This window comes from Phalacrocorax carbo, chromosome Z (assembly GCF_963921805.1).
Source record: "Phalacrocorax carbo chromosome Z, bPhaCar2.1, whole genome shotgun sequence".
In the NCBI taxonomy this organism is placed as follows: Eukaryota; Metazoa; Chordata; class Aves; order Suliformes; family Phalacrocoracidae; genus Phalacrocorax; species Phalacrocorax carbo.
This window is the reverse complement of record NC_087548.1, coordinates 32,588,495-32,606,941: the sequence shown is the minus strand read 5'-3', so window position 1 is coordinate 32,606,941 and position 18,447 is coordinate 32,588,495. Positions and strand designations below refer to the sequence as shown.

The 18,447-nt window shown below is 37.7% G+C and overlaps 1 protein-coding gene across 7 annotated transcripts in view; it reads left to right on the top strand.

Moving 5' to 3' along the window:
* The window catches only part of PTPRD (protein tyrosine phosphatase receptor type D), a 444,998-nt gene that overhangs the window by 310,127 nt on the left and 116,424 nt on the right, over positions 1–18,447 (top strand). For 5 of the 7 annotated variants that reach the window (XM_064437711.1, XM_064437712.1, XM_064437709.1 and 2 more), the window contains 6 exons: positions 82–351; positions 1,060–1,641; positions 9,714–9,847; positions 11,133–11,277; positions 14,714–15,019; positions 16,022–16,215. In XM_064437711.1, coding sequence (XP_064293781.1) covers positions 82–351; positions 1,060–1,641; positions 9,714–9,847; positions 11,133–11,277; positions 14,714–15,019; positions 16,022–16,215 — 1,631 coding nt within the window. Of the gene's footprint in view, positions 1–81; positions 352–1,059; positions 1,642–9,713; positions 9,848–11,132; positions 11,278–14,713; positions 15,020–16,021; positions 16,216–18,145; positions 18,173–18,447 lie in introns of all 7 variants that reach the window. The other 2 variants (XM_064437716.1, XM_064437715.1) reach the window with 2 other exon arrangements.

The following is an 18,447-nucleotide window of genomic DNA, read 5'->3' as shown; positions in this document are numbered from 1 at the left end:
CTGTACACTGCATGTAGTCCATATGCAAGACAAGTTTCTTTTTTTGTATATGTTATTACCTTTTTTTGTGTTTTGTTCCAGTTCGACGGGTCCCACCGAGGTTCTCTATCCCCCCCACCAATCATGAGATCATGCCTGGCGGGAGTGTAAATATCACGTGTGTTGCGGTGGGGTCACCAATGCCATATGTGAAATGGATGCTAGGAGCAGAAGATTTGACACCTGAGGATGATATGCCAATAGGGAGGAATGTCCTTGAGCTTAATGATGTCAGACAGTCTGCAAACTATACTTGTGTTGCTATGTCTACTCTTGGTGTTATAGAAGCAATAGCACAGATAACTGTCAAAGGTATATCCCAAGCACATATATTTGGACATAGTTCAGTCTTTTCTTTCATTCATTGCCATATTCTAGGTAAATATGTTGCACTGAAATGCACTAAAAGCCTCTTACCCTCATAAATCAAGGGGGTAAATATTCCACCCAGTCACTGGCATAAGGCAAAATACAGATCTAGAAGGCAATAATACAGATTTAGAAGGCAATAATACTAATAAGTAAGTTAAATCATAATACTCCCTTATTCTCCTGTGTCTAGCTCCCAGCTTTCATTTAAAGTAAATAAAGGATCTTATAATCTTGCGCATACTTGTCAGAAGCAGGAGCCTTTAAGAACCAGTCATTTGAATTTTAGAGTTGCTGGGTGTATTGAGTAACTGGAAACTAGAGGTTCCAAAAACATATGAAAATATACTGTAATGGTGCACTGTCTGTCTATAAGATTCCTCTTCTACATATGTTCATGGGATCTATTACAAAAGTCAGTATCTTTATGTTGAATAAACCTTACACTACAAAACTTGAAGATTTTCTGATTTCTGGAGTAAATCATAACTGCCAGAAGCTTGCTCTGAACAGATCACACCTTCTTTCCATTCCAGTCTTTCTGCTTTGTTTTTGTTGTTGTTGTTTGTTTTGTTTTTTAAGGTGCTTATTGTAATAATCAATGTCTACAGTTGCATAGTGCTAACTGTATTTTTTGGCATTTCTCTTTAGCTTTACCCAAACCTCCTGGAACACCTGTGGTGACAGAAAGCACAGCGACAAGCATAACTTTGACTTGGGATTCTGGAAACCCTGAGCCAGTCTCTTACTACATAATCCAACACAAACCCAAAAACTCTGAGGAGCCATATAAAGAAATTGATGGGGTGGCCACAACACGCTATAGCGTGGCTGGCCTAAGCCCATACTCAGAGTATGAATTTCGGGTAGTTGCAGTAAATAACATTGGGCGAGGGCCACCTAGTGAGCCTGTGTCAACAAGGACTTCAGAGCAAGCACCCTCAAGTGCACCACGCAATGTGCAGGCCCGTATGTTGAGCTCTACCACCATTTTGGTACAGTGGGAAGAACCTGAGGAACCTAATGGACAAATACAAGGTTACAGAGTTTATTACACCATGGACCCCACTCAACATGTCAACAGCTGGATGAAGCACAATGTGGCTGACAGTCATATTACCACTATTGGGAATCTGGTACCCCAGAAAACATACTCTGTGAAGGTTCTTGCTTTTACTTCTGTTGGGGATGGACCACTTTCCAGTGACATTCAAGTCATCACTCAAACAGGAGGTAAACTAGCAATGAACAGAATTTGTGTGAAAAACTTAAAATGCATGCAGAAATCTTGCAGGGAGAGAATTTGAGTTTAAAATGTTGAAAAAAACTTCCTCTCAAGGATAGCAAGTTTATTCAGGCAGCTTTTGCAGATAACCTTTTCTCAATTCCACAGTGCAAGCTATCATTGAAGGGAGGAAATTATCCTCTCATGGTTTCATTTCTTCTTTCATCAATCTCAAGAAGCTTAACTGAAATTTAACTGAAGTCTCAGGGAGACCTTCATTCTGGAGGTGGGCAAATGTTATGGCTTCTATTTGGCAGTGCTCTGTGCACCAGAAGTGTTTGTGAAGTAGTTATTCACAGCTTTCTTTGAGGAGTTACCTGTGTTGGTGAGTTTTGTTTACGTGGCGTGTGGTTTCCTTATGCTACTTCATTCTAGTGAATCTTGCTTTTGGAAATTTTAAATGTGTGTGTACTGAACATGTATTCAAATAGTTGGTAAGTTTCTGAAAACACATGAAACATGAAAACATTAAAAAGAAAAAAAACCAAACCTTTGTGCAGGTTCAGGCAAGCAGTTCTGTACACTTTGGATTTATAAATCAAATACAACGTGCCCCTACAAAGTGCATACCACAGGGTCACCATTTTCTTGTTTTAAGTTTGCAGCTGAGTTGTTTTGTTTCTGTACAGGAGTTTTAGGTCCATGACTTAGCTTTATTAGCAAAGGACAAGCACGCATAGTGGAAAACATTGCAAAGAATTTTTATGAAATCAAAAGCAAGAAGCTCTGGTGGAGCTACACTACAGAAAGTGTTTTACTGTAGCTGTAAGAAATAAAAGCTCCCTTTGTCTAGTGGTTTAGAGAACGCTGCATGAAGTATTACTGTAGGCCAGTGATTGCCTGGAAATATTATATAATACTACTTGAACTTTTTAGTACTGGAAGGTTTCCCGTTCAAGAATTTAGCATCCCTCAAATTCTTAAAAATATATCTCTAAAGTGTAACTGAAGACAGTTATGTTTCATCCACCTTTTACTTCTGCATTTTACCAACATGCATTTAATGAAGAACAGAAGTTGAAGTATTGTCCTGGAACCTTTCTAAATGTTGTATTACACAAAGGTGTAGGTGTTACCTTTTGCACTATCTCAGCTAAGAAGTTACTAAATTAACTTACTTAGATCTTCTACTGGTATATTAAAATATGTCTGTATGCACATGCAGATGGAAATTTGTACACCTTAGTTTAATTTTGGTAGTTGTAACTTTTTTCAAGGACTAGTTTTTATAGTGACATCTGACTTCTTTTTGAATCCGTGTGCAAAAAGCTTTTAAAGAAGCAGGTTTAGTGAGCTCCTTCTCTGTGTTTTCACTTAGAACTGTAAACCTTTTAGATTAGTAAGATTTTTTTAGTGGCTTCCCCAGAGAAGGATGAAGTGATTGAAATAACGAGCACTGAGGCTCAGCTGGACAAGCCCAAATTACATTACTTACTGAGGTAACTTCAGAAAAGCTCTGTTTATTAAAACCTTTGTAGAACTTGCCATTAAACGTGAGCGTCTGTTTCCGATTACTGTTGCAATCTGAAGAAATTATGACAACGTTAACAGTGCAGGAGGGATTCTCAATACATGTTTTCAACGTCGTAACAGAGTTGACATTGTTTATTTGTGGATATGTTAAAAATCCAAAGAAAACCTAAAAGGAGGATTTTTAAGCACTGATACTTGTGCTTGAAATATGAACAATTTAAGTCATAAAAGAGAAAAATAGCTAAGAAAGTCTAGTTCAGTTCTCCAGTTCAGGGTGTGTTTAAAAACTAAGATCCTCCCATATTTCTATCCAGCCATTTCCCTTCAGTGAACACTGCAGAATAAAATACCCTCCTTGCTCTTCTCTTCCAGATTTGCTGTAATCTAAATCTGAATATGATTGGTTTGGTTTAAGTCTCTCTCAAGCTGAAACTCATCCAGATAAATATAATGAATTATAAAGAACCAAAACAGCGGAAATGGATTTAATGGAAACATATGTAAAAGAGTAAAAGTGGGAATGGGGTGGTGATTACATTTTGATTGATTTTTTTTCCTTTTTTTTGAAACAAATAAGCCTGCCACTGTAAATATGTAGCATAACCCGTATGCTTACTTGGGGATATTAGAGTATATATACAACAAAATCTGATTGACAGCTGTGACTTACAGGCTCTGTTAGCTGGGTTTCCTTCAAAGCTTTCCTCCCTTATGTGTATGCTGATCTTTGTAGAGAGATTATAAAAAATGAATATTTTTTTTTAAAAAGCCTGTTTACAAGAATCTTTGCTTTCTTAGTGCAGCAGAATTGTTCTTTTGAAATGGCTGTATGAGTGGCTTCTCACTTTGCAGCTCAGCCGAAACTCTGCTGATAGTGAAAATTAGGTTTCTAATTAAAATATTAACTAGGAGAAGGTAGTTCAAGGGGAAGAGAAGGAAGCATTTTTCAGAAAACGAAACATTAAAAAAAAAAAAACTTTAAAAAAGTTTTATGTACAGTTTTGTGTTTCAGTATTCTACTTAAGCATTTTAAGGAAAAGCCACGTCCTATTGCCCAGTTGTTTTCAGCAGTATTTTCTTTAATGTAAAAAGACACAATTTTAAGAAATTAAGGAGTCAGAAAACAGCTGTAGAGCTGAACCTTTTGAATAAGGGAATATCAATTCCAAAAGCTACACCTAAGAAAATCCTTATTCTGCATTTTGTGTCAACGGATTTGCTTCTGATGAGGATGGAGTCAAGACCAGTGTATTATTTAGGTGAATTTACTTACTAATACCAAATTTTAGAGTAAAGAAATACTGGTATAAGCTTTAGTGTGATACTCGTCCTTCTTTACTTGACTAGAAGACAAAAGCTCTGTGGGTTTGTCTCCATTTTGCTACCCACGACACACTTCTGTATCTTCTCATATTTACTTTCTTTGCTTAAACTGGTCAGAAGTACATATACTCTCTGAGCAACAGACTTTAACCTGTGTGTTCCAGGAAAGTTCTTGAGCTTTAAACTGCATGTCTGGATTTGGATTTGGATTTGTTTGGTTTGGTTTGGTCTGGTTTGGTCTGGTTTGGTTTTAATGTGCAAAGAGAGGCTAGCTACTGAAGGAATTCAGAGAGTCTGGTTTTTATTCTGAGCTTAGGAAGAAAGAGGTGAGAGTAGGAGATACACGAGGGTGGGGTAGTGGATTTTTGGAGGGAGAGAAAAAATATTCTAGGAGATTAATATGTACCTGTAAACATATGCTTCTTTAAACAAGAACTTACGATATAAAACATACTGTTAATTTTAAACCAAGAGTTAACAGTGGTTTGAAGACTAAGGATTATTACAGTTATAAAAGGCTAATCTTTTGAACATATAGAAAAGGACAGTAATGAGAAGGTCAAGTATCTGACTTCCAGGGCACATAAACAGCGCCTTAGCTTAAGGGGAATGAGTTAATGGTTATGGAGTTCTTATTGTTAGAAATTCAGAGGAAGGCAGTCTGTAACAAGGAAATACAGTTTTGTGTTGTAGCAAGCTAGCTACTTTGCCAGATATTTCAAATTTTTTCATGAACACACGAACGAGGAAACCTCATGTCTCTGAAACTCCACAGTACTAGTCTCCTAGCAAAGCATTTAGTGGAAATGGACTTCCACAAGGGGAGGTTTGAGAACACTAAGCTGGAAACTCAACCGTTATGCAAGGAAGTAGGTAGAAGGAGAATTATTTGGAGCTGAGGTGGGGTGCAGGATGTTTTTTAAGTGACAAAAATCCCCTTAAGGAACATTTCTGGTCAGATAGGAAACAATATTTCAGCTTTTGAATAACCCCTGTGCTCTCAAAGCACAGTTAACTTCTGTTAAGTGCCTCAGTCTCTGTGTTTACTCCATTTAAATGCTAACATGATGAGACCAATATTGAGGGTCTTACCCTCACACAGTGATTCTTCTAGCTTTTAATCTTCCTCTCTTTCTTCTGGTTAGAACACAGAATAGGGTATGGCTATGGGATTTTTTTTAAAAATAAATCTGATTTTTTTTCTAATCAGAATTCTGAATTTTGCAAATACGTGGATGAGCACTGGAAATCTGCGCACTTCACTTTTATCACTCAAGTATGGAAGAACGCAGCTTGAAATAATTTTAAGAAAACTCCTACTACACTGTAGAAATAGAGTGGAGACAGAATTAATTAATCTCTTCACTGTGTTCTCTAGTAATTCTGTCTTTAAGGCTGACCAACATACTTATTTTATTCTGGGGGCTCCCTGAACATCAGTTACACATATTATCTTAAGAAAGTGATTTATGGTTTTCTAGTTATATTTCACAAAATGTGCTATGCTTTTTAGACATTTAAAATGTATTGTAGTTAATTATTTTGAATACAGTGGTTTTGTGTTTGATACTGCCGAACTGCAAGCCTCAGCTATCCTCAGCCTCATTTGAAGAGGTTATTTCTGTTGTAGCAAAAAGACAGAGAGCAGGATACACATATATTTAGTACATTACCTGTTTTATTTTTTAATTATATTCCATGAGATTTTGGTATTTCAAGAAGTGCAAGTATTGTTTTACAAAACAAAAACTCCAGAACACATTAACTTCAATTGTAAGAGCTTCTCTATAGAGCTTCGTGCTTCTTCCAGAGCAAGCAGAAGTATGATTTCTTGGTCCCTTTCAATCCCCAACTGATTGTAAATTCTCTTGATAGGTCTACTGTCCTGTCCAAAACCAATTCCTAATTGAACTTACTGAGTTTTGTCCTAGGTATGGATTTAACCCTAGCAATGTCATGGGCCCCTTTCTATCCTGGAGACTCTCCTCTCTTTCCAGCATCACTTGCAAACCCAGGAGAGCCCTGAATGTTTTTTTTGTTACCTCAACCGGCTGAGGAGCTATGTAGTGCCCTTCCAATTTGCAATCCCATTTTACGATTCTGTTCTGGCACTTGAATCAGGGATGGACATAGAACCACATATGCAGGACCAGGTCTAGCGATCTGTGATTGTCCAGCAATAAGCGTGGAGGAGTAGGCAACCAGAAGCGTGGAAGTTTTGAACAGCAATTCTGGACTTTTTTTGTTGTGATGATGATGATTCATGATGATGAAACAACAAACTTGTTCTTTGTTTTGTTACTGCATTGTAGTGTTTCATCATGTTTGCTACCTAAGTTATGTCATGTTTACAAGCGAGAAATAGGAAGAGGTATACTTGGTGCACAGGGAAATTATGGGGTTTAATGTGTGTTTGTACAGCACATTGACCTCAAAGCAGAAAAGACAATATTGAGAGAATGATCATGCAAAAAGTCCCCATTCAGTGAGGTGACCATATATAGCACTAACATGGAAAGTCAGATTTGATCTGTGTAATTAAAAACACTCCAAGAGTATAAAGTCAACTTACATAGATTTTCTGGTTTCCCTCAGTTTTTTCATCTCTGAAGGAGACCAGTTCTGTCAGCTTCTCCAGCCTGGCTTAGTTTCCATGTGCCACTGAAGAATTTTCTGAACTGATGTTGTATGTTCCAGGCATAAATTCTAAATAAATTAAAAGCTATTGTTCCACTTTCTTATATGGTACTTTTTCTTAGGCTTAAGCCTTGGCTTCCCTACCAGTTTATGAGCAATAAAGCTCGTTTAGTTTCTGTTATTTTCTTTTTGTTTTGTTTCTTCTCCATCTTTTCTGTTTGGATTAATGCAGATTTCCCTGTCACCTCTTTCTCTGTCAGTGTTTTCAGCTTCAGAGTTGCCGAACTGTGGTTAAAAATATGAGAGTATACTGAATTTTGCAGCAAGGTATTATTTTGATAAACAGCTTTTGTGAAAGTCCAGTTAACCATCAACTTGTCTTATAAAATGATAGAGAATTGCAGACCTAAGACCATAAAGGATTGTTTTTGAAAGGAATGCTTGGAGGATGAGGGTCTTAAAATGTGTAGAGAGACAGGAAATACCCTTTGTTCTCCAACTGCTGCCATATTTATCATAATGGATGGTACCAGCCTTCGTGTGGCTCACTTGACTGGTTGTTTACTATTACTTCCTGGCTATGTTCTGCAGTTCATGTATCCATACATTAAGCTCAGATCATAGCATCACGGGGTGATTCAGGCTGGCAGGGTGATCTTCTGGGAAGGTCTCCAGCCTAGAGCAAGGCCCCTGCCCAGAGCAAGCTCAGCTGTATGGTCAGACTAAGCTGCTCAGGGCTTCACCCAGTTGAGGCATAAAACCCCCCAAGGGTGGATACAGTTGATCCTCCTTGGACCCACTGCTGGGCTGCCCTCATGGGGAAAAGGCTTCTACTTTATCCCTAGCCTGACCCTCTTGTGTTTCAGCCTGTGCCGCTGCCTCTTGCCCTCCCACCACACACCCCTGTGAAGAGCCCGACTGTGTCTCCTCTGTTCCTCCTATCGGTGCCTGGGATGCTGCTGGGTGCCCCCAAAGCTGTCCCTTCCCCCATTGAACCAGCCCGTCTTGCAGCCTCTCCTCACAGGGGAAGGGCCCCAGCCCAGAGCCTTATTGCTGAGAATGCAATGCAGTAACCAGATGTGATCTGACAGGCAGTGAGCAGAGGGGCTAGTCCCTGCCCTCCCCTGGCTCTTGGGATGGCCTCCTGCTCACACCACCGCAGGCATCACTGGCCCTTGTTGCTACCTGGGCACATGCTGGCACCAGCTCTGCTTGCTGCCCACCAAGGCCACCCCCCCACAGATGCTCCCTGGCCCTATCAGCCCTGGCCTGCATCCCCGCAGGGCTCTGCCTTCCCAGGACAGGGCTTACTGTACTCCATGGGGAACCCTCGGCCCATTCATCCCCGCTTTCCTGCTCCCTCTGAACAGCAGCCTGGCCCTCGAGTGTGTTGACTGTCCCCCCCCAAGCATGATGTCATCTACAAACCTGAAACATGTGCCCTCCATCCCTGTCTCCCAGTCACTGATAGAGATATCAAACACAAGATGGATAGCGTGACACATAATGTAAGCTGCTGTTTGACCTTCCCTGATCAGGCAAAGGTGATTTCGTAACTCCAACCATGCTGCTCAGTTACCTTGCCAAAATAATTTTTTTCCCTATCCTTTGATAGAAATGGAAGGAAATATTTTTTTCCAAAGATCAGTTTTACCAGTTTTTATCTTTTTGTCAGATGAAGCAAACAAAATGCCTACAACCAGGTACACACTGAGTTTTATGACATACATTTGGAACAACCTGTAGCAAAACAAACACTACCAAATAGCTGCCTAGACTCCAGATTTTATTATTAAGTTTTGGCAAGCCTGCAGTGGGGCTCCACATCTGCTTTAAGCCATGTTCAACAGGAGGCAAATCTGCAGCTGTTGTCTTGTTACTCAGGAGTGTTTTGAAGCAGATAACCTAAAATATTGCAATGTCCACCTACTAAATGCAGTTGTACAACTGTGCTATAGATTTACCATATTGAAGTTTGATGTAGTGGCATTTCAGAATCTGTTTCAAAGTTAGGAATTATCCAGTTATCCCACTCTCTCCACCTTAATTTCAAATCCATTCAGTTTTAAGAGGATAAAATTAGAAGTATTTCTTTCAAAAAATACTTTGTTGATATTTCCTGTAATTGCCCCCTGTGCTTTGTGGTCTTTTGCCATTTGCACTTTGCAGTACCCAGGAAGCGTTCTCTTTATATGCCAGACCTCTTTCAGAAAAATAGATAATTACTCCAATCCTTTTTCTCCCCATAAAGAGAAATATTTGCCATTTCGCACATAGGTTATTAGATTGCTGATGTTCGTCACCAGGCTTGTTTTCAATTGCATTTCAGTTCTGTGTGCCTTATTTACACTGTGAAGGATTTATTTGAAATCCTTGGTAATTTGTAATGTGTGAGTTAAATATATCAGTATTCTTTTTCTGAGCTCAGATTAATTTCTTTCATAGTACAGTTAGTCAATTTAAGTTCAGTAAGTTCAATAAAACTAATATTGTGTGAAATATTCGTTTAATAGTCCAAACATTTTGAAAGATAAGCGTTGAACGAGCCAAATAAACAATTGGTAACACTGCTCAACTCTTTCTTTAGTGCCTGGTCAGCCATTGAACTTCAAAGCGGAACCTGAGTCTGAAACGAGTATATTACTTTCTTGGACTCCTCCACGCTCTGATACCATTTCCAGCTATGAACTGGTTTACAAAGATGGAGAACACGGGGAAGAGGTAAGTGAAAGGCTATAGATCCTTTAAATACTCTTTAATGAATCAGACTTAAAATGCTGCAATGGTTTAGAATTGATAGATTAGTAACTTTCTTTAGTACAAATGCCTTGATGTTTAACAGTTTGTTAAACCCAGCAGTCAGCCTAACGATAGACTGAGAGCATGTAAACAGCAGAAAATGCTGTTGATAGCAGCCAGTGGAGCTCCACTGTTGTTTGCAACGAGTCATCCACAAAAGTTGCATCCAGTTTCAGACACTGATCATGCCTCTGCAAGCCTGTTCCTCAACAAAGCAGAGGGGTCTGGGTGCATGTTATGGACTCAGTAAGATTTTTTGCACTTACACATGGACTTTGGAGTCTATTTTCAGCCTTAGAGAATTTCTGTTTCTTTCTGCCACCATGTGAGAGAAGTCTCAAGCTTCTCTGATCTTTCAATAATACTTGAGAAGAAAATATGGGGTTTTTTTAAAGGTAAAAACAAGCTATGGACTTTTTCTGTAGCAATATTTCTTAAAGACTTTTCAGTTTGAGGGCCTCTGTGGCATTAGTACTGTAGACTTTAGAATAAACTGTTCTTCTGATATGGAAACCATGTGATATTGCCAAGTGTCCCAGATAAACGAAAGAAGCCAGCAGTCTCAGAAGGCAGCAGGAGAGTGTCAGCCTCATTGATTTCTCCTACATCGTGAACTCATTTCTGATGCTTCCACTGAGCTTATGTTTATGGCAGCTTCACACATATACTGTGAATGCATAAGCTTATACTGTTGAAGGGTGCCAGATCTGTATTTCACCTCCAAAAAGGATGCAGGCCCCTCTTTAGTAAGTTACCCTGTGGAAGAATTTGTTTCTTAATAATTTGAACACAAATTTAAGTACAAGGTTAAACCCAAGATTACTCACATTATAAAACCCTGTAGTTCATTGTCGTAAGAAGTAACTACAGGTAAGGCTTTGTTCATGTGTTATTGTCCGAAAAGCCTTTTTATACTTTGTACACAGCTACTACTTCCTCAAACAGTCAAACAATATTTCTAGCTCTGAGTTTCACCCATTAAGCTGTCGACTTTAAAAAATAGTGTTCCTTAATATGTGTTTGTCAAAAGTAATGTATTCATTTTTGCTCTGGTTTAGTTTGGTTTCGTTCAGATTTATTTTCTTGAACTTAAATTGTTCTCAGTGGGTTTATCATCAGAGTATAAAAGCACTTCTTCTATAGGCAACATATGGAATTCAGAGTCTCTGAATATTAATCAAGACATCCTCTTATTACCTACTTTCAGCAACGGGTTTCCACTGAACCTACAACGTCTTATCGCCTACAAGGCTTAAGGCCAAACAGCTTGTATTTATTCCGTCTAGCTGCACGTTCTCCGCAAGGCCTGGGTGCTTCAACAGCAGAAATCTCAGCGAGAACCATGCAGTCAAGTAGGTGTCTTTCCTTGATAAATTTATTCCTTTGTCTTGTATTTCTGAAGGAGATGAATCTCTGTAGCCCAGAGAGGCAGCAATAGAGAAAAAGGAAAAATGATTAAAATAGAGCATTCATGGTGCTTAGCACAGCAAAAGAATGCTTAAAATGTGTATTTTTGAAGATGTGTTGTGATCAGCTTAATATATGAGTGGCTCTTCATAGTTTCAGAAAAAAACCTGTAAACCAGTGTCTAAGGAAACGATATTATGCTGTCATAATAATATTTGATTTTATATTACAATAGCATAAAATGTTTTATGATGTAATAGATCTACATTAATAACAATCCTCCACCCATAAAATTCCACCTGCCCAGTCTGCAGATTTCCTGTAACATGGGGACGTTCTTGCAGCATCTCCCTGAAGTACAAAAAATTTGTAGAGTGGGACAGGTTGAATATTTCAGACTGAACCAAAAATTTCCTCTTAACTGTTCTTCTGTAGTAGCTAATTGTTATGATTTCAAGTTCTATTTTTCTAATCTAGGCTTTTTATGATGTTAAGTCATTTTTTACACCAGTAGAAAAATTATTTTCTCACTAGATGCGTATGGAAACAATGTCATGAAACTCATTACATTTGTATGCAAATGAGATGCAAAAATTTGTCAGGATTAATATATATACATTTTTTAAATATTTAAATTAAGACCTAATTAAAACAATCAGATGTTCGAAGATGTTGTCTGGAAGTGCTACTCTTGCCTGATAAGTTATGCTTTCCTGACAGTTTGCATTACACTGTGCCATTTTAAAAATTAGTGGCATTCTATTTGTATTTGTTTTAAATTACATGGCCTTTTTCTTAAAGTAATATTATTCTAAACAGAAAATGCAGATTCTCAGCTGACACAGGGCTTTTTAATTTGCAGTCATGGCAGATGTGATTACACCAACATTCTTTGTTACAGTTATATATTAATAGTAATTAGTGTGACTAGAGATACAGTGCTGCAGACCTTTAACCAAAGATAAATGTGCTTCTGAAGCATTTCTAAGGCATTTGGAATAACCATAAAAGATTATTATATAACACATGACTATTGTACAGATAGTGGCAAGGCACTTCTTAATTTTAGTAATCCAGAATCAATAATATGATGAAGAAAAGGTATTTATTTATTCTGGGAGCCATTTCAGCTATTTAGAATGCTCATTATCTTATATTGGGTGATGATTTTTTAGGCTACATGTAAAATAAACATCTAGGGGCCAAGGTTTAACATTCCATATATAAGCACATTGCCATTTTTCCCTTCTTGAATATAAGAATACGTTATGCTTTTTTCACCCTTATGTCTTCAGATAGTGGGAAAATCCAGTTGATTTCAGTGGGCAGACTCTGGTTATTTGCTGAAAACATTGTAAAGTCTTTTCTGCAGAAATTGAGTATTTTAAGAAAAATGCATATGCATTAATAAAACTGGTTACACAAGTAGCCTACAGATTATCCTTAGTTACATAAATGCAATATTTTGCATTTTCAGAGTATGATGGATTAAAAATTAATAAACCTTTATTACTTTATTAGCAATATTCAGCAGAATACACTATTGCCTTTCATCTTGGTTCCAGGAGAATGCTACAGGGATTTATTTCTTTACACATAAGATTCTTAAGGGACATTTCACTTGTATTTTAATTCCTGCACAAGTCAATGGTACAAGAGGACCAACGTGTTTTGAGTAGTTGTTTACTGAATTATCCTTAAAAAAAGAAAAAAAAAAAAAAACAAAAACCCAAATGTGATCATTCTCATCTGTCCCCCCATCCAACTCTTCTAGTTAGTTGAAATGCTGGTGCGTTCCCTCCTGTTTTCCCTTCAGAAGATCAGTGTACCATACTGAGTGAAAAGCCATTGATCCCTGTAGAAGAGCTGTAGGGAACTGAAAGATACATGTGTAAATGCAGCAGGTCACAGCAGGGTCCTAGGCCTTCTCTGTTGCTTTAATTTTGTTTGATGTGCCTAGTCTAAGTGCCAGAAATCCACTTGTTTCTTTTTTCCCTTAAGAAATGGGAAGGAAGGGGGCGGGGGGTGGATGGGGGGGGAAGGAAGAAGAGGGGGTGAAGTGCACCATAAAGATCTTGCACCCAAAATTTATGTTTTCCTTACAAGAGCAGAGGCAGAAATAGAAAAGAGGCCACGTTCGCTACTTCTGCCAGTGAATTTGAACTATGACTCCCTTTCTGGTGCTCTGGATGATCTCAGTTAATAAGACTAGACTTTGCTAAGTCAAAGTCCATTTAAGCACATAAATGCATACCTAACTTTCAGTACTTGAACTGCCTCAATGAAAGCAATGGAGTGACGTATATGCTTAAATTTTCTGGAGCCCTGAGAAGATAAATATGCTAACAGATTCCTTTGAGTACAAATCAGTAAAGGTGAGCACTTTCACTCTGGAAGATTGGTGCTGGTGATGAGAGACAAATCAAAGTCAGAGTCTCACTGTTCTGGTGTGCTGAGCCTGTGAACTCTCTTTGTAAAATTAATACTTGATTTCTTGACATGTTGTGCGGGGGTAGATTTTTTTTTCCTGTAGAAGTTACCTATATTACTGGTAGGATTTAATTCTTTGCTAGCAAAGGTGTCTCCAAGAGGAGTTAAAAAAATAAAACTGACAGCTGATCTAGGGTAAGTACAAGTTACAGTCAGAATCAACAAGCCTGTCACTTTTTCCTGGTAGGTAAATCTTTGACTAAGACTTTCTTTGTCTTCTATTGACTGCATGCTCCTAGTATGTTGGCTACAATAAATGTTTCAGTAAATGCTTTCCATTTAAACACAATTTGCAGTTGACTTGTGCCAGGCAGACTCAGTTATAAACAAAACCTGAAAAAATAATAATTTGTTTATGAGAGTGGGGAGGCTACAAAAATGGCAATTTATGGAGCAATTTATAGCAATTATTGCAAGTGTTTAGGAGTTCTGTAAAAAGAGAATTTTTCTCAAAGAAAGTAAATCCACTTGAAGGGGATTTGTCCAAATTTGTAAGTAAATACATGTCACGAGTAATTTTAAATATTATAGCTTGCACTAATTGCAGTGATTATAAAGATAGGTCAGTAGTCATAGAAGTGTCACGTTTTTGTTTTATTTCAAGAAGAATTTTAATTACAGGTAGGTAATATTATTTTGAGGTTTCATTTTCATGTATTTCCCCTGCATCCTTTTTCACCATTTAGTTGGTCTATTCATTTTCAGTTTCCTCATGTTAATAAGCCAAGGTGCATATGATTATCTGACGCTTTGCTTTTTTAAGTTTCTACTTTGTTTGGTTTATTTTCATTTGGTTGTCTTTTATTTATTTTTATTTTTTCTTTTGTTCATTTTTTTCAATCACTCCTATCCTTTCACTCAAATCCTCCTTTAACCCACTACTGAAATTAGAGCCATCAGCTCCTCCTCAAGACATTAGTTGCACAAGCCCCAGCTCCACTAGCATTTTGGTAAGTTGGAATCCTCCACCGGTGGAAAAGCAGAACGGCATTATCACTGAGTACTCCATCAAGTACATTGGCATTGATGGAGAAGATGTCAAGCCCCATGAAATTTTGGGAATTTCCTCGGACAGTAATCAATACCTTTTGGAACACCTGGAAAAATGGACTGAGTACCGGATCTCTGTGACTGCCCACACTGATGTTGGACCTGGCCCAGAGAGCTTAGCAGTATTGATTCGGACAGATGAAGATGGTATGTTGCCTCCACTACATCAGTTTGCGCATCTATGACTCTCTGTCGATCTGCTGTCTTTTGTATAGCCTAACAGTATTTTTTTCTGCTCCTCTCTTTTCCCAAATCACAGATTTTATCACCCTTTGAGTTTTTTTTCTCAAAGACTTGTCCTTTCTACACCATTTTTATACTTGGTATTTTTTTTTTTTTAACAGAAAGTACCTTTTTGTGAGTGTCATTAATCTGCTGCCCCTCTGAGCCCATCCATATCCTTCTTGCTCTTCCTTTAACATAAAAATAACTCTCCGGAGAAAATATTTCTGCCTTTTTCTTGATTTTACAGTCATTTTTATTTTTAAACACTTATGTCTGTGAACTTTTTTTCAAGTTTTGTTATTGTTTTTTTAATTATTATTTTTAACTGCTTTCTTGTTCCATGTTATGCTTTTTTATTTGGGTTTTTTGGCTTGTTTTTGGGGTTTTTATTTTGAGTTTTGTTTTTGATCTTGGAAAACTGATGCTCCACACATTTTCTTTTCTTCCATACTTGAAAGTGACAGAAGACAGCCCTGTTAGCAGCACCCTTTTTATACTACTGGGGGAAAAAAAAAACAAACAACCACAAACCCAAAGAACTTAGCAAACGAAAATAAGGGAAACTTTTTTGAAATCTTTTGCGTTTTTATTATTAGCAGTATTACTATTATTTCAATGATTATAATATGTCTTTGTACTATAATGCTTTGAATCTCAAAGCATCTTCCTTGGCTTTTGTACATTTTTACATGTTTTTCTATTTCTCTAATACTCTTTTTTCTTCCATTTTTTTGCATCAGTCATGTTTTTTGATCTTTTCACTGAAAGGTAGAGCAGATTGGTTGAACATTTTCATTTGTTGAACAATTTGTATTCTTCAGCGAAAACATAGTGAGTCTGCCCTTTTAAAAAAAAAAAAAAAAAGAAAAGACATGGGTGGGACAGATGCCTGTAATTCTCTTCTGTCCAATGATGTTGTTCCAGTTCCTAGTGGTCCTCCTCGCAAAGTCGAGGTAGAGGCTGTCAACTCTACTGCTGTTAAAGTGTCATGGCGCTCACCTGTACCCAATAAGCAGCATGGTCAGATCCGAGGATACCAGGTCCACTACGTGAGGATGGAAAACGGAGAGCCAAAGGGTCAGCCCATGCTGAAGGACATCATGCTGGCTGATGCACAGGTAATTAGGGCAATTCATGCTCTTTCCTAGGTCACTGTGTAAAACATTTTGTGTACTGGAGAGCTATGCAGAACTGCCTGTTTTCTTCTTTCTATATTTCAGCCTACCAGCTAACATTTTTTATCTCTACTTTAAAAACTTTTTTCAGAATATTGACATTTAAAGGTTCTTGGGCCAAACCCAGGCACCCTTTTCTGTATAGGTGTGCAACTAAATGCTAAGCTGTGTCATACTGCTGGCTCCCTTAAACCTGGGGACTTCACTCTATACCTGTGCTCTGAAGTTTTAAATCATCAGGTAGATCTGAGCCAGGTCACAGTCAATGTAGCAAACTGTGCACTGCCTGATCCACTAACCCAATATTTCTTTGCTTCAGTGGAGAACCTAGAATCATTAGAAGCCTGTGTTAGCCCATTATTACAGTATTTCTGTCATTAGTGTGGTATCCACCTCACCACACGTTTCACAGGAAATTATTAGTGCAAATTTAGAAATCACTGAGGTATTTGTACTTTTCATTATTTATATCAATAACTGTGTATCAATAAACTAAGGAGCTTAGTTTAAATAGGTATGGGGTTACTTACATTACAAAATTTCCCATCTGTTTTCTAAATTATAAGACATGATCTCATCAGCTTTAAAAAACTTCTAAGAATAGGATTTTACTAGTTAGAATACACTAGTGCTCTGTAAAACTGAAGATTTCCAAAGCTCCTGGAAGAATCATCCTACATTGAACCTACTACCAAGAACACACCTATCACTCCTAGCTCTCAATTTACGACTGGAATGACTAGAAACAATAATTATCAACCTAGCAATAAGTAAAGGGTTAAATTTGCCTCTTAAGCATTTTAAGTGAATAAATAAACATTTTTTTGGCTTCTTTTGTTTCTTCTTCCAGTCTTAGTTCTTAGTTTCGGCTCTGCAGATATCCTTTTTTGAGAACAGGTCTCCTATACCTGCATGTTGCTGATGACCCCATTGTCAAAGTATTGTCTCTGATCCTGGAGGTCTTTGTTGCAGGTTTACCTGCCAGTCTATCTATCTATATATATGTACTTACTTACCTGTTTTGCAAAACATGGTGTTCTTACAGGTTAAATTCAGTGGAAAGTTGGAAACAGGTGGAGAGGTGGGAAGGGAATAGGAAATGGTAGAGGAGATGGAAAAGAAGATGCTACTGCACTTTAGTTCTCCCATTCCTTGCACAGATTTTCACTTTCAACCTCTGCGTGGTAGTAGTTTAAAATATTTTTAAACACTAGAAGGTCAGAAATTGGAGACTAGATGTGATATTGGATGCCAAATATCATAAAGGCAAAAGTTGTATTTCTTTTCTTGCCAAGTTTGGCTTTGACCTGCCTGTCTGTCATTAATTCACTCTGAATAGTCACCTTCTTTCTCCTCCTGCCACTCCTTCCAACCTATCGTACTTGTATGATACACGTGATCAGGGTTTGTGCAGGTTGAAGACCTTGATGGTAAAAGATCAGTGTGGTTAGGTTTCAAGCTTAAAAAATCCTGCTATTAATTTAACTAAGACATTGAATTCATGTAGGAAACTCAAGCATATAGCCTAGTAAAGAGATTAAATAAACCAGGTAGCCTTTAATTCTGCCTTGATAGCTTTTACTAATGCATTCTATTATAAAATGTTAGTACATGGTACAAGAGGATTCATGACTTCTTTCCTCTTTCAAGGAAAGAGAAGTGTCTGGTTTTTAGGAAATTGATTAAAAATGGCTGGCCTGATTTCATTAACCAAATTCTATGTGATTCTACACATTCTGTTCAAATTGTACATGATTTTTCCAGACATCTTTCTTATTTATTTTACTATTAAGAAGAAAATACTACCTCAACCAGGCTACAAATCTCTTCATTTCTTTTGTTTTTCCTTCCAACATTCTTTACTCTCAATCAGTGGGAATATGACGATACTACTGAACATGTGAGTAGTTTTTGACTGGCCAGAAAAACTGTGTGTTGGGTTTGGGATTTTTTTTGTTGTTTTTGCTAGTTTGCTTGTAGCCTCCTTTTATTTCTTCAAGTTTTGTTCAGTTTAGATTTTTTTTTTCTGTCATGTGCAAAAACGCATGCTCCTAACACGGAAGGTTTTTCCCTTACAGCACTTTTTTTATCTTTTTTTTTTTGTTTGTTTTTTCTTTCCCCTTTTCCCAGGAAGAGTGGGGGTTACTGTTGCTTGCTTGTTCTGGCGTGTAGCAT